At 49.5% G+C, this 16,452-nt stretch overlaps 1 protein-coding gene across 2 annotated transcripts in view; it reads left to right on the forward strand.

The window, feature by feature from the left end:
* Scarb1 (scavenger receptor class B member 1) overlaps positions 1 to 16,216 on the forward strand; it is a 76,510-nt gene extending 60,294 nt beyond the window's left edge. The window contains exons 8-13 of one of the 2 annotated variants that reach the window (XM_008839250.3): positions 925 to 1,043; positions 3,414 to 3,487; positions 7,275 to 7,326; positions 8,198 to 8,344; positions 12,049 to 12,177; positions 15,401 to 15,531. In XM_008839250.3, coding sequence (XP_008837472.1) covers positions 925 to 1,043; positions 3,414 to 3,487; positions 7,275 to 7,326; positions 8,198 to 8,344; positions 12,049 to 12,177 — 521 coding nt within the window. In that variant the 3' untranslated portion in view covers positions 15,401 to 15,531. Of the gene's footprint in view, positions 1 to 924; positions 1,044 to 3,413; positions 3,488 to 7,274; positions 7,327 to 8,197; positions 8,345 to 12,048; positions 12,178 to 15,400 lie in introns of both variants that reach the window. The other variant, XM_008839249.3, reaches the window with a different exon arrangement.
* The last annotated feature ends 236 nt before the right edge of the window (positions 16,217 to 16,452 follow it).

Consider the following 16,452-nt stretch of genomic DNA (forward strand, 5'->3'; position numbering starts at 1 on the left):
ACTTACATCTCAGCCATTGTGAAAAGAGCAGCAACAAACATGGATGGGGCTGGAGAGATGGCTCAGCGGTTAAGAGCACTGACTGCTCTTGTATCCCCAAGAGCACCTTCTTCCTCTTTACCCACATGGTACCTTCTATTTTCCTGACTCTTATATAAAAATAATTATATATATATATATATATATATTTAAGCTGGGCATTGGTGGCGCATACCTTTAAATAAAAAAAAGCTCAACCCAGTGGCATTTGACTTTGGAAAGGTTCAGCAGCCAGTACCTGTCTAGTGCCACTTTAGTCCCCAGGAAACAGCATACTCCTTAGCCACCACACTGTGTCCCTTTGCATGGTGCAGGCCCTTGTGGAAGCCTCTGAAGGACCCTTGTTGTAGCTCACACATCAGGTCCTTGTCCCTAAGATGGCTGTCAACCCACTTTGGTTGGTCAGTGGCAAGGTCCAGCCTCGGCTCTGGGTGGCAATCTTCTGATTCACCTACACTCCAGGCAGGCCTGTCCCCTCCCCTCTGTGGACATTAGAGATGACCCGTGCATACCTCTGAGCTGCAATGCTTGTGGAGACAGCCTAGATGCCTGTCTTGGTGTTCAGATGCACCCCTGGTCTCTGGGCCTCCCTTCTTCTGCCTCCCTGTGTTCCCTCTGCCACCCTTGTACCTAGAATGCCTGGCAGGTAACCCTCTTCCTTCTTCTGCTCTCTCCCATTTCAGCCACCCTGGCTTCATCCACCCTGGCTTCAAGGATTCTCGCTGTCTCACAACCCATGTTCACATCTTGTTAGTATCACTGGGATGCCCCGCTAACTGTGGGTCTTTTTCTGTGTCCCGGCACCTCTGGTATCCAGCTGGCCCAACAAGGAGGAGTCTCACAGAGGACCCCTGTCTCCTGACTCCCCTCTTTCCCCTCCTTCAGGTGCACCCCTGTTTCTCTCTCATCCTCACTTCTACAATGCTGACCCTGTACTGTCAGAAGCAGTGGCCGGCCTGCACCCCAACCCAAGGGAGCATTCTCTGTTCCTGGACATCCACCCGGTGAGTCCTGCCCCCTGCCTGAGGAGGGGGCTATTCTCAGAGGTCGACGCTGGCCAGGCACAGAGCTGGCTCAGTTCCTTCCACAGTGGCAGCTTCCAGAACTTCGAGCCATCAAAGGTCCTACTTTATCCCAACTCCATAGTTCAATGGTTAAGTTACTCCTTTATTGGGGCCTATAAAAGGGCTAAGAGATAGTAAATTAATTAGGAATTATCATCTGGGGCGTTTCCTGCACCAGAGACACCCTCCACAGTGTCAAGATAAAGATCTTGAGATACCAGCAAGGGCCATAATGTCTTGAAGAGAAATCGGTCTGGGGAATTTGTCCCATGTGAAGTTCTGTCTACCAGCTGGGACCAGGAGGGTGACACTCGAACACATGGCCCTCCTGGGGACGCACCTTGGCCCTTCTCTTTCCTCTGGTCACTATAGGATGTGCCCAGTTGGGCTGGCATCTTCACTCCCTCAGGAAGTCGGGTTTCTGTCCCTCGAAGATTCCCATGCCTCCCTGAAGGCCTTTCGGGTAAACGTGTTTTCTTTTCTGTTTTGCTGGGTGGGCTTTGTGTACTCTAGGCAGATGCTCTGATTCAGCTGTATCCCCAGCCCTCTTTCTTGTTTTGACAGTTTTTCTACGTAGCCCAGGCTGTCCTTGTATTTGAAATCTTCCTGCCTCAGTCTCTGAGTACACCACCATGCCTGACTCACAGCAGAGAATTGGTTCAAAGGAAAGCTGGAAGCAAAATTTTAGAGAGGATGGGCTCATGGGTGGAAGTTGGGGAGACCAGACTCAGGGATCTGGGGTCCTACCTCAGGGGAGTCACATGTGTCTGACTCTCTACCATGGCATGTGGGGAGAGTTTCTCTTGGAGAAGCCCCTCAGGACCTCAGGGCCTGAGTGCTGACTGGGGATCTATCCTGTGAACCCCTCTGCCTGGTGTAGACCCACACCCCAGACAGGTGATGTAGCTCTATATATGGTTCTAGTCCCTGGGTATCTGTCCCAGTTCACAGTCTACAAGTCCTGCCCACTTTCTGGGGGACTTTGCCTAGCCTCTGTTTGCCCCGGGCCAAGAAAGACCTGAGTGCACTGGGCTCAAATAAATGTTGTCCTTGCCTCTCTCTGGTGTGCATAACAAGCCCAGGGTCACAATCCCCACAGAGACAGCCTCCGAACCTCCTATCATCCTTGAAGGGTCCCATGAGCTGGGCAGGGCAAGGAAAGACCCTCAGCCAGAACCCCAGGCCAGGGGTTTCATATTAAGGTCCCTTTCTATGGGCCTTTCCTTGTTTCTTTCCAGAACATTTCCTGATTTTAGCCACTGTTTCTAGTAGCTGTGTCTTGTTGGTTTATGTTTTTTAAGGACCTCATTTTAAAACTAGGTCTGCACTAAGGAAGATTTTCAATGGTACCTCAGTTAGGAACTAGCAAGGTCCTGCAAAGCCAAAACTAAAAAGAAAAGACCACCATGCAAATAGACAGGCAGAGACACCCCTCCTGGCTGCTCACCCTGGGTAAGGTGTTATCAGACCTGGGGAGGAAGTGTGAAGACTTTCCTAAGCCATGGGAAATGTTAGAAACAGACTGAAAAAAAGATTCTCACTGACACATACTCCACACTTGGGACTGCCTTAAGAAGTTAGGTGAAGATGGGGGCTGGAGAGATGTCTCAGCAGTTAAGAGCACTGGCTGCTCTTACATAGGACCTGGGTTTGATTCCCAGCACCCACATGGCGGGTAACAACCATATGTAACTCCAGTCCCAGGGAATCCAACGTCCTCTTCTGGCCTCTGCAGGCATTGCACATGTGGTACTCTTACATACATGCACGAAAACACTCATACACATAAAATAAAAATAAATTTTTTTTAAAAAAAGAAGCAGTTGGGTGAGGGCTGGGGATGTGACTCAGATGGTAGAGCACTTGACGGATATGAATGGAGCCTGTACCACATCTCCAGCACCACATTAAGTCAGGTGTGGGGGCCCACAGCTATAATCCCAGAATTCAGGAGGTAGAGGCAAGAGGATCAGGAGTTAAGGTCGTCCTCGGCTACATAGCAAGTTTGAGGCCAGCCTGGGCTACAAGAGAGTCTGTCTAAACAACCAATCAAACAAACAAACAAACAGGTAGATGGAAATTGTCCCTCTGGTGACCGGTGACTCTATAGAGGAGACCTGAGGTGGTGGATGTCCAAGCCCTTTGGGAAGCGTGTATTTCCTGGAGGAGACCCCAGTGCACGCATGGAGAGTTTCTGGAAAAGTGGCTTCCCCAGCCTGTTGCCTGGTTTAGGTGGATGAGAAGACCCGGGGGGGGGGGCCTTGGGGGGGACCTCCTGCCCTTATCTCTCCTCTCTGTCTTCTGGTCCAGGTCACTGGGATCCCCATGAACTGCTCTGTGAAGCTGCAGCTGAGCCTCTACATCAAAGCCGTTAAGGGCATTGGGTGAGCAGGGTGAGGCTGTGGCTCACACAGACCTCGGGGGCCAGGAGGCTCCATGCACTCTGGGAACTAGGGTGTGGGGACAAGGCAAGGCCTCAGGTGTAGGATCTGTGTTTGCTTGTCTTTCCCATAAGGGCATCTTTGCCCAGTCTGCACCCTGACGCCCCTTCCTCAGACTCCTCCTTTCCTAACATCTCATTCTCCACCAGCCAGAATATTCAATCCAAACTGTCTCCCCTCAAAAGAATAGAGAAATTGAAGCCTGGCCAAAGTCTGACTACCCTGCACAGAGAAACTTGTTAAACACTGAATTTTTTGGTTTTGGTTTTAGGGTTTTCTTTGTTTGTTTTTTGAGACAAGGTCTTTCTATAACCCCAGCTAGCCTGAAACTCTCTATGTAGACCAGGCTGGCCTCATTCTCACTGAATGCTGGGATTAAAGGCATGTACCACTGCACCTGTCTAAGCGTTGAATTAAAAAAAAAAGACAACTATATAGAGATATAATTCCTATACCACAGAAGCCCTTCCCAATGTGTCATTCAAAGCTGAGCTCAGTGGGTGGAGCAGTCACCTAGCATCAAGGATGTTCTGGGTTCCATACCAAGAGCCACATAAACCAGGTGGGGTGACAGGCACCTGTGAGCCCAGCACTTGTTGGGGTGGAAGCAGGAGGACCAGGATTGCAAGGGATACATGAGGCCTGAGATACATGAGACTGTCTCAGAATTTTAAAAAGTTCAACTAAGAGACAGTAATATCCAGAGTTTTGCAAACGTTGCTACAGCTGATTTTAGTACATTTTCCTTACTCCTAAAAGAAACATCAAGGCCATTAGCAGCCCCTATTCCCTGCCTGAGCCCCAGGCACCCCAAATCTTGTTTCTGTCTCTATGGATGTGCCAATCTTGAGCATTTCATGGAAAAATGGCTCTTTTGTGAATGGCTTTAAAAAAATGTGTGTGTTTATATATATATGGGTGTATATATTTGTGTGGCATGTGTATAGGTGTGTGTGTGTTTGTGGCATATGTGTATATGTGTGTGTGTGATGTGTGTTTGTGGCATATGTGTATATATGTGTATATGTGTGTGGGTGTGTGTATGTGTGTATGTGGGGGGGGTTATATATATGTGTGTGTGTGTGTGTGTGTGTACATGCACACAACCCAGGGTCTTGCACATGCCAGACAAGTACTCTATCACTAAGCTACATCCTCAGCTCTTTTCACTTTCTTATTTTGAGATAGGATCTCACTAAATTGCTCAGGCTGGCCTTGAACTCACTCTGTAGCCCTTCTGGCCTTGATCCTGCACCACTAGATATGGCTTACCCAGGCTCTGGAAACTGGAGACCAAGGCGGGCTAGCTCCTAATGCCAAACTGCTGCTTCCAAACACTGATTGGTTCCATTGTCTAAAATATACTTTAGAATCTTTAAAAAAAGTTTTTAAAAGATTCATTTTATTTTTATTTATGTGTGTATGTGTGTGTGTGTCTGTCTGTGTCTGTGTGGGTATGTGCACATGAATGTAGTGCCTGCAGAGTCCAGAAGAGGGTATTGGATCATCCCCCTGGAGTTGGAGTTACAGGCAGTTGTGAGCCACCTGATATAGGAACTGAGAACTGAACTTGGGTTGTCTGCAAGAGTAGCAAATACTGTTAACCACTAAGCCATCTCTCCAGGCCCTACTCTAGAATCTATAGATTTATAGAAAGGTTACAGTATCAGAGCTCTTCATCCCCTGCCCCCAGTGTCTGAAGCATGGTCCTGTGGTATTAGTTGTCACTATAAGAAACCAAAATCTAATGTGCTGTTACTGCTGTACCCCATTGCTCAGCTTCCCAAGCCTGGCTTCAGGATCACAACCTGTTCAGTTTTCATGGTTCCCTAGGTGCCTCATGACTGTGACAAGTGAAAGAGACAGAGACAGAGGAGAAGAGAGGAGAGGAGAGGAGAGGAGAGGAGAGGAGAGAGAGAGAGAGAGAGAGAGAGAGAGAGAGAGAGAGAGAGAAATGAATGAGAAAGGGAATGGTGTATGTGCAGGGGTCACAGGGAAAGGTTGGGTGTCCTGCTCCATCACTCTCCACTGTATTCCCTTGAGACAGGGTATCTCATTGAACTTGGTGCTGGGCTGGCAGCCAGCAAAGCCCCTGTCATCCTCCTGCATCTGCTGTCTACAGCACTGGGGTTACAGGTGCACACAGTCACACACAGTTTTTAGCCTGGGTTCTGAGGATCTCAGTTCAGGTCCTCATTGCTTGAGCAGCAAGAACTTTACCCAGCATGCCATCTCTCCAGCCTGTGGCAGTTCCTTCTCAAACCTTGAAGGCAGGTGTTAAAGGCCACAATACTTGCTGGATTGGGAGCTGGGTCTGTGGGGTTAGGTTTGGCTATAGACAGCAGCCGATGCCACCACTGAGGCTCCAGTGGGATGAGGTTCATTATTGTTATTAATTAAGTAATTAGAATTAAGGGCACACGTAGCCCAGGCTATCCTCAAACTCCTTTTATAGCCAAGGATGGTCTTAAACTTCTGGTCCTCCTGCCTCAAGTCCCTGTGCCTACCACATCCAGATTATTGTTCACATCTTTTAGCTGTCAATCCCAGGGCAGTATGGGATTCCCTAAAGACATTCTTAGTCTAAGCTCCCACCACATCTTTCTGTTCCATTTTCTTTTGCAGTGCTGGGGACTGAACCCAAGGTCTCACATAAGGCTGCCATGTGCTGTGCTACTGAGCAACACCCCCAGCTCTATCTGAACCATTTTCCTAGCACATAACTTCCATTCTCAAGGTGTCCTTTGGTCTAAATGGCTGTTAGAGTTCCAGATATATATCTGCCTTCCGGGCATCTGAAAGTGGTCAGTTCTCAGGTATCCAACATAGTATTTGTGTTAACATCTCCCAAGGTGGGAGAGGAAAACAGTAGGTTCAGTGGAGCAATTGTCACATTAAATGAAATTGGAATTTATTTTTGAAACAAGGTCTCCCTGTAGCACACCATCTGGCTTGGAATTCGCAATGTAGGCCAAGCTTGATCTCACAGAGATGAGCCTGTCTCTTCCTCCTGAGTATTGGGATAGCATGTGCAGCATCAAATTTATTTTTAAAGGTGTGGACAAATGGCTCTGAGCTAAGTCCTTGTTGTATAGAAGTGAATCTTTAATTTAAAAGATTATTGTTGCAACGTATGGTAGTGCACACTTTTAATTCTAGTACTCGGGAGGCAGAGACAGGGGGATCTCTGTGAGTTTGAGTCCAGTCTGGTCTATATAAAGAGTTCCAGGCCAGCCCAGGATATATAGTGAGACCTTGATTCAAAAGTCAAAAGTCAAAAAAAAAAAAAAGGCTTGAGAGATGGCTCAGTGGTTAAGAGCACTTACTGCTCTTCCAGAGGACCCGGGTGTTTCATTCCCAGGACCCATATTGTGGTTAACAACCATTTGTAACCCCAGTTCCAGGGAATCTGATACCCTCTTCTGGCCTCCACAGGCACTACACTCACCAGTGCACTTACACATATGCAGGCAAAACACTCTTACACATAAAATAAAAATGAATAAAATATTTTTTAAAAATCAAAAAACATTATTGTCACATTGTAGAGTTGCTCCAGGCCAGGGGAGACCTCTGCTGGCAGCCCATCACAGCCCATGTCCCCACAACCTGCTCAGGACCCAGTGGCCCAGTACACAGCTGGTCCCTCCTGGCCTGGGTGCTCATAGTCACATGCCCAAACTGCCCACACCCTGGCATGCTGCTTACCTGCTGTGTCCCTTATTTCCAGGCAAACCGGGACAATCAACCCTGTGGTCCTTCCGGTGCTGTGGTTTGAACAGGTGAGGCCAGGTGGGCAGTGAGGGGTTAGTGTTTCTGAGGCAGGGGGCAAGTGTAGGGGGCACAGGGCCTGGCCAGGGTGATACCCTTAAACAGTTTATTAGAAAAGTCACAAGCCCTTGACCCTGGGGGGTGTAAGAGTGGGTTATAGTTTGTTAGTGTTGCATTGATTTTCCTGAGAGAGGAGTTTTAGAATATGTGTGTATTGTTTTTTTTTTTGTTTTTTTTTTCCTGAGATGGGATCTCATCATGAATCCCTGGCTAGCCTTGGACTCACTAGGTAGCCTAGACTGGCCTCTAATGTGTGGTGATCCTCCTGCCTCAGCCTCCCAAGTGCTAAGACTGCCACTACATCTGACTAGAAAGATGGTTTTGAAGGGGTCCGTTTTTCCTTTGAAATTTCTCCCAGGTTTTAGGTTTCCTTCTGGCCTAGCTTATTTATATATTATTATTTTACCTATGATATTAATATTCAGGTAGGTTAGGTTACGTTAATTTCCAGTCTATCAGGATTTGCTAATGGCTTGGACAGACAGCTCCTAAGGTCAGGGTCACTTCCTCTCACCTCTCAGTCTGAGGGATGCGCGGAGGTGGAATCCTGCGCTAAAAGCCACCATTCAGGGATCCAGGTCTTTGCGTCTCGTTGCCCTGCCCCTTGATGTCCTTAGACTCAGTTTATGGATGTGGAAAGAGAGGATTCAAGTTCGAGGGCCTTTTGGACCAGATTCATCTCCCTTTGATCAGTTCCTGGTTATGGTTCTGCCCAACAGCGAGGGCACCTGGGAAATGTAGTCCCAGTGCTATTAGAGCGGGCATGGGGCGTTCGGTCCTCAGCCGGTCCTCCTCACCTGTCGGTCTTTCTTCCGCCCGCAGAGCGGGGCCATGGGCGGGGCGCCCCTGCGCACGTTCTACACGCAGCTGGTGCTGGTGCCCAAGGTGCTGCAGTACGCGCAGTACGTGCTGCTGGCCGTTGGCGGCCTGCTGCTGCTAGTGCCCATCATCTACCAGCTTCGCAGCCAGGTAAGTGGGCGGAGTAGCGGGGGCTGGAGGCTGGCTCTGTGCTTGGGTTGGAGCACCACTCATCCGCGTGCCTCTCGCATCCTGCGCTCTCTTCTCTGCCTGTGCTGGAAGGCCCCGGACCCTCCCCAGGGGCTGCCTGTAGGTGCTGGGTGGTGAGGCTGGTGCTCAGTCAGTTGACCATCAAGTGGGCACCACTTGGTGAAGACTCGGTGAAGCGCAGGGCACACAGAAGACGGGTGCCTGCCAAGAGGAGCTGGGGTCTGGTCTGGTCTGGTCAGAGAAACAAAAGAAAGCCAGGTTAAATCAAACAGAAAGGGTAGTTTTACCGAAGATAAAGATGATAGAAAATGTGATGGGTAAGAGCCGGATATGAGCTGGAAATGGGAAGAACCACATTGTGATCTTGAATTAAAATTTTCTAGTCAAGAGAAACAAGTGAAATTAGTTATAAATTTTGCTTAAGCCAAATACAAAATATAGACTTGGGATTTAGTTGTTTAGCAAATGCAAGGCCCTGGGTTCAGTCCTCAACCCTGAGACAGAAAAATCCACAAAAGATTAAAAAAAAAAAAAGAACATGCAGTCAATATACAAATATAAAGGTCCTGCCAATTCTTTTTCAGATCTAATCTTTGAAACCCAGTGGTCTTTTCACATGCACAAGTCTCTGGGTTCACCCTGTTTTAAGGACTCAAAGGCCATATTGACTCCCAGATTGAACAGTGCCTATCCAAGGGGTTTGGGAACAAATATATTCAGGAAAGGAAGAGGTGGAATCCAACTGTAGATGTCAGTGCCTGGGAAGCATGCAGCACAGAACCACAAGAGGAACACCATGGTGATGGGAATGCTAGCTAGTGCAAAGGTCCTGGGGAAAGGACAGAGGCACAGTAAGGAAGGCCAGGGCAACTGAAGAGGATGGTTATGGGGGATGACTAAGAAGGGACAGGGGCAGCACACAGGCCCTGTGGTGTGATGTGGGGTAAGCAGCTTAGAGCCGATTTCTAGATTGCCTAGAAGACAGGGGAAGATCTTAAGGGGAGGAGTCACTAGATCAGCTATGTTGCAGATAGGTCACATGTCAGAAAAGTGAACAAGAATGATGTCACAGGGATGGGCTGTGGCTCAGCTGGTAGATTGCTGACCTAGCATGCACTCTGCCCTGGGTTCCATCCTTAGTACTGAATAAACCAGGTGTGGTGGCTCACACTTGTAATCCCAGCACTGGGGAAGTGAGGCAGGAGGATCCAAAGTTCAAAGTCATCCTTGGCTACATATGAAGTTTGAGGCCAATCTTGGCTGCTTGAAATTTTACCCTGTCTCAAAAAATAAATTAAATTTCAAAAGAATAGTGGTTCAAACCAGGGATGGGGTAGCTTATAGCAGGAAGGGAACAAAAATGAAAGCTTTAGCCCCAAGGCATCCAGCCCCTAGAAGCAGGAAGCAGAGGGGTGACTGAGTCTTCTGCCCTTCTGGCCTTAGCCATCCATTCACTTATGGTGAGTGTTTTTGCCAGGTCATGTCCACAGATCTGGAGATACAGAAAAGAGCTGGAGAGATGGCTCAGCAGTTAAGAGAATGTACTACTCTTCGAGAGGACCCAAGTTTGGTCCCCAGCACCCACATAGGGTGGTTCACAACCACCTGTAACTCCAGCTCCAAGGGATCTGACACCCTCTTCTGATCCCCATGAGTACTGCATACATGCAGTACACACACATATACCCACATGCACATAAATAAATCTTTTTTAAAGATTAAAAATTAGGCAGAGCCTGGGCATGATGGCACACGCCTTTAATCCTAGCACTCGGGAGGCAGAGGCAGGCAGATCTCTGTGAGTTCAAGGCCAGCCTGATCTACATAGTGAATTCCAGGCCAGCTGGGGCTACAGGGAGACCCTGTCTCAAAAAGACCAAAAAAAAAAAAAAAAAAAAAAAATTAGGCCGAGCGTGGTGTTGCACATCTTTAGTCCCAGCACTTGGGAGGCAAAGGCAGGCACATCTCTGTGAGTTCAAGACCATCCTTGTCTACATTGTGAGTTCTAGGCCAGCTGGGACTACAGGGAGACTGTCTCAAAAAGACAAAAAAAAAAAAATTAAAAAATTAGTTCCAGGGGCTGGAGAGATGGCTCAGTGGTTAAGAACACTGATTTTTCTTGCAGAAGACCCAGGTTTAAAGCCCAGCACCTACATGGCAGCTAACAACTGTCTGTAACTAGTTTGAGGGAGATCCGATGACCTCTTCTGTCCTCCGTGGGCACTGCATGACATGGGTGCACTTACCTACATGCAGGCAGTACACTCATACACATAAAATAAAAATAATAAATAAAATACTTTTTAAAAAGCCTTATCCTTAAAAAAAAAAAAAAATGAGTTCCAGGCCAGCTGGGGCTACAAGGTACAGAGAGACCCTGTCTCAAAAAGACCGAAAAATGTAATAAATGAATAAATAAAAAATAAAAATGAACAGGATGCACGGCCTGAAGATGAGGGTCAAGTCCTGGTCCCCACATGGTAGCAACAGTTGTAGTTATGGGACGGGGATAGTGGGGACAGTAGAGACAGTGACCAGCTATGATGGGGGAGGGAATCTGCAAGGCTACATACAGGGTTCCACCTGAGACATCCTGGGTCCACAGCATGGTTGGTTGGGGAGACCCTTGAACCTGCCCTCTTGTCCCAGTCAGCCGGTTAGTTCTCTTTCCTGCTTCCTTGCTTGCTGTGAAAAGAGCAGATCCTTCTCAAATCACCCTGGCCCTGCAACCCTACCTGGTGTCTACTTCCCTTCCCAAGCCCCCTAATCTCTAGTCATTTGAGGGGCAGCTGGGCATCTCCACAGGGCACCTGGGTACCTCTGGACATTGGGCTGGACTTTCAGGCTGGCTCCCATCTTCCCTCCTTGCCGCCCAGTGGTAGCTGGACCAGCCTCTTCCAGTTAGCCACAGAGAGAGGGAAGGAGATGAGGGATCACGGGTCCACAGATCACCAAGAGCAGGGTTCTTGCTCACCCTGAAGGTTTCATCAGAAGCCAGGGGAACAGCCCACTCCCCCTGTCAGTCTGGCCTATATGTTTCTGTCCTGATTTTATTTATTTACTTTTTTATGTGTATGAGTATTATGCCCGCATATTGTGCAGTGCTCACAGAGGACAGAAAGGGGCATTGGTTCCCTTGGAACTGGAGTTACAGACAGTTGTTAGTTGCCATGTAGATGCTGGGATTTGAACCTGGGTCTTCTGCAAGAATAGCCAGTGCTCTTAACTGCTAAAGCCATCGCTCCAGCCCCTTGTCCTGATTTTTTAAAAATTGCATACTGATGAACAACACATTTGGTCATAAACCATTCTTACAGGAAACAAAGCAAAATTATTTTAAGGGTAAAGCTCTGCTTCCCACTAATCAAAGCTCCATGAGCCTTGGGGGAGGGACTCACCAAGGTTGTGATTAGGAGACTCTAGGCCCTGGTGTACAGTCCAGCCCCACCAAACCAGAAAAGAGCAATCCAACACTCGCCCCACCTCTGCCACCATCTCTCCTCTTGCTTCCTGTCAGTGGCCCTCTGAAGCTCTGCTTTCCCGTCTTCCAGGGCAGGGTGGAGGACTCTGCAATCCCATTCCTTTCTGTCCCCTTTGCTTCTGGGGAACCTAATGTCGCCCGGGCACTGCAGCCCAGACTATAAACCAGCTTGGTTGTCTTCCAGGAAAAATGCTTTTTATTTTGGAGTGGTAGTAAAAAGGGCTCCCAGGATAAGGAGGTCATTCAGGCCTACTCTGAATCTCTGATGTCACCAGCTGCCAAGGGTACAGTGCTGCAAGAAGCAAAGCTGTAGGTGCGTACCAGGTAACCCCCACTGCCTGTAGCCAGTAGACCTGCCATGACCCTTTCCACCCCCAGCGTTTGTCTGGATGTCTTCCACAGGCAGAACCACCCTCCTGCCTTCCCAGTGGGTCCCAGCCTGCCTCCGTTTCCTGGATCCTGAAGGCAGTTCCTCGGGTTCTGTGAAAAAGATGGAAGGTTAAGGACAGCTGTTTCTCATAGCTCTTTCTCATACTGGTTCCCAAGAATACAGATCCCTGAGCATCATGGAAGCCTAGAGCTTTCTACTGCAGAGCCCCACGGAGGCCTGCAAACTTCATTTTCCTGGATCCCAAAGGCAATTTTAATGTAAAAGGCCCAGGGTTCCCTGTGGGATATACTGGCCTGAGTCTGTAATAACTGACCAAGAATAAAAAATTTGAGCATTTATTAAGCACCAGCTGTATACCCGAGCCTAGGCCCGGGGTAGGTTTGTCAGGTTGAACACACAGGAAGCACAAGACTGCTTGATTCAGTGTGAATTTCAGACCAAGTGAAGTTTGACAGGCACAGTGCTGGCATGGACTGGATTGATGGCTCACCCCCCATTCAGATGTAGCTGCATCCTGGCTTATCCAGCAGCCTACCTTGTGGGGATTAAGGCCATCACCCTGGGCTTCTCTGAGATCTCCAGGTCCCTGAAGGGTGCAGAGCTAAAGAGGGTCTGGGCCCTGTAGGATGTATCCCTGCCAGGGAGGTGACAGGAAGAGCCACAGGACAGGCCCTGCAATTTGGGGTTGGCAGGGGTGAGCTGTCTTGGATAATAGCTACTATTTTAGTTTTTGAGACTGCCTGGAACAAGCTAAGATTGAGGAGAGGATAGGCAGGCTCCTCAGTTCCTGGGGGCCAGCTATCTAGCAGTCTCAGCTCCAGTTGCCTGGTCAGAAGAGAAGAGTAAATGGAAAACTCAGGGGTGTATGAGCGCCTGTCTTGGCAGGAGCCACCACCTGGACAGAGGAAGGATGGCCCGCTCTGCAGGCTGGGGCTCCAGTGCCCATCAAGGAATCACAGGACAGGGTGTCCATGTGGCCCTGGGGCTGAGGAAGGGTCCCTGGTGAGCGGGTTGGGCATCCCAGCCTGCCCCCTTGCCTTTCTAGGTCCAAGGGTCCTTCAGGAGCCTTGTGCTGGCCAGTGGGGCGGGTCCTGCTGCCTTCCAGCCGTGGCGCCCTCTGCAGGGAGTGTTTTGTATTACCAACAGGGCAGGTGAGGGTTCCTGAAGGACAGTGAGGGGGCTCCAGGCAGAGTTGCCAGATGGCCATTTTATTTCAGATGGAGCCCACAGCTGCACCTCCTTACCCAGGATGTCCAAACCCCAATAAAACAAATTAAACCGGGATCTCTTTATTTTGCCAGCCTGATGGAAATTTTGTTTGGCTTAGAGGTTCCCCTAGGCTATGGAATGAGTTTCACTCCCGGAGACACCCTAGCCCAGGCCATATCCTCTGAGGACTGGCTCAGCGTGGGGATGGGGCACGTGGGTTCTTGCATGGGGCCTCCTCCAACTGCCAGGCTAAGACTTGGGGAGGCCCCACACTGCCCTGCACCTGTGTGTAGGGGTGGCCCCTAGGGGAAGAAGGGGAAACAGGACCTCACTAGCCCAGAAGGTATTTTTATATGAATAGAAAAGACAGTCCCTCTGGCAGATGGAGCATGCTGTTGGGCAGAGGCCTTGGCACACAGAGTTGGCTGGGTGCCCTGGTGCAGCGAACAGTCTGGACAACTGTACAAGGCGGATTTTCGGGAAATGTTCTGAACCTCTCTCCTTTTCATTGTCTCCTGTTCTAAATCCTCCTCTGTCAAATGCCAGTGGGGGTTGAGGGGGAAATCTACTTGGAGATCCAGCACCTTATAAGTTTGTGTGTGTTTTTCTTGGAAAAGACTAAGCTACTAAACTCCTGTTTTTACATTTTTATTTTTCTTTTTTGAGACAGAGTCTCCCTGTAACCCCAGCTGGTCCTAGAACTCATTATGTAGACAGGGCTGGCCTTAATTTCACAGAGGTCTACCTGCCCTGCCTCCTAAGTGTTGGGATTAAAAGTGTGCACCACCATACTTGGCCTTTTTTTTTTTTTTTTTTTGAGACAAGGTCATTCTGTGTAGCTCTAACTGGCTTTGAACTTGTGGCAGTCCCAAGTGTTGGGGTTACAGGCATATACCATGAAATCCTATATTCCCATTTTACTTCTGATCTGTTTTATTGTCTGTTTTGTTTTGTTTGCTGGTTTTGTGGTGCTGGGAATTGAGTCCAAGACCTTGCACTTAGTGCATTCTACCACCAAGCTTCACCCACCCTAAAGCCTCCATTTTACTTCTGAGTGAGACCTTCTTACAAGGTGTGGGAAGGAGAGGGTTGGTCACCTGCAGGCCACCTTTGGTGGGTCTTTTAGGGAGGGGACTCTCCCCTCCTGCAGCCCTTTGTCTGCTTGGGGGCTGGAGTTTGCTTCCCCATCCCAGGGTGCATTGGTCCTGAACTGTAAGCAGGGGCAGGACTGGTCTGTGGGTGTGACTGTGCACGTCTGTTCGAGGGGAAGGAAGGTGGGGGCTCGGGGGGCAGGTGCCCCTGTTCTTACTGTCCCTGCTGCCTAGTCATTTTCCTAAGCTGAGAAATCTTTTAAAATGTAAGACTAAAGGAGCTGCATTCTCTGACTGTGGGTGTTGTCCTACCTTTTCCTGTCCTGGGTCTTTTTGTCCCTCTTCCAGTCCCACCGTTCCCAAGCCACCGTTGCAGGAATTTGGTGGGTGGGTCTTTTCTTTACATCTGTAGACATGCTTCTATGAACAAGAACTAATTGTAACAGCTGACCCCTGACCCTGTCATGCTGTGAGCAACAGCCAGAGTTGGCTGTCCCCTCCTGCTTCTGTCTGTGATGGCCCTGTGACAGAACTTTAACATATGTCCTCCTGTAGTCGCAGGCTATTTCCAGTTTTTATGTATAACAGTGTTGCACACCCACCTGGATCCCTGCTCTGTCCTCTCTCTGTCTCTCTGGCCTCAGTTTCCCCATCTCTAAATCAAGGGGCTGAGACACACAGCCTAGCGAGCACTGAGGAGGCCCCATGTGGAAAGGGACACCACAGGGTTCATGGCGGACAGTGCTGTGATGGGGTGGAAAGGGGGTTCTGTGCTAGTGGGATAGGACAGGGCAGGGCAGAGCAGGGCTAGGTGACTGGCTGGTGACCTTCCCTTTTCTTCACAGGGTTCCAAAGATACCATGAGCCTCTCAAGCCTGGTGGCTCCACCATACTGGCCCCCCAGACCCGACACCCCGCTTCTCAAGGACTCTCTCAGTGGACAGCCTGCCAGTGCTTCTGCCTGAGCCCCCAGATGTCACACCTGTCTGCACAGTACACACATACCCAGGCGTGTGCAAAAACACTCAGGGACATACCTGCTGCTGAAGATGCCTGTGAAGGGGCTGGGTCACAAGCACTCTTCTCAAAGTGACCTGGGGATCTGGCTGCCATGGCTCCTCTTGTGGGGAGCTGACCCAGCCCAGACTCTTGACTTCCTGCCCCTCCCATTTGTCTTCAACAGACCGCAAGCTGCAGTGTCCACGGAGGGCAGGCCTGCCACTCCTGGGGGCCAGGTGCTGCTCTGGAACCTGACTGGGTGTATGTCTGTCTCCTGTGCCAAAACAAGGCAGGCAGTGCCCAGACCTGACCAAGTATTCACGCAGCTTTGGGGTGGTGCCTGGTCCCAATCTCCCAGTCTCTGCTTTCACCTGTATACTGAACCAGTCACTCTTGATGGCAAGCCCTGCCTTGAGCCCCTCCCTCAGGGTCCCTGGCTTTCAGGTGCTGAATCAGAGATGGAGAGGCGCCAGTCATCTGCCACAGGCACCTGGCCCCTGACATCTGGTCTGGTGGCCTGGTGTGCCTCCCCCAAAGGCAGGGGCAGAGAGGCCCATCACTCAACTCAGGCTCCTGTCCTCTTTCTACTGGAAGACAAATGAATTTTATCATCTTTCAAAAGTTACTTATGATTGAAGCAATAAATCTTTTTACAAATTGAACACTAGCTTCTATGGTTGTATGTTTGCTGGGCAGGGCTGGGGCTCCAGGTCTGGGCAATGTCCCTCATCATTCTGTTCTCCTAGATGGCTTGAAGCATGTCTCCTGGGGTCAGACCACTACCTGCCCCTGGGAATTATTCCATTTCAAGCTCTGTGTGTGTGACTCTGATGCACCAGTAACAGGCTAGCTCTGTCCTCTTTCCATCCCACAGCTAGTGTCTTATACCTGCGGCTTG

This window comes from Nannospalax galili, unplaced genomic scaffold (assembly GCF_000622305.1).
Source record: "Nannospalax galili isolate Female #2095 unplaced genomic scaffold, S.galili_v1.0 scaffold218, whole genome shotgun sequence".
Classification (NCBI taxonomy): domain Eukaryota; kingdom Metazoa; phylum Chordata; class Mammalia; order Rodentia; family Spalacidae; genus Nannospalax; species Nannospalax galili.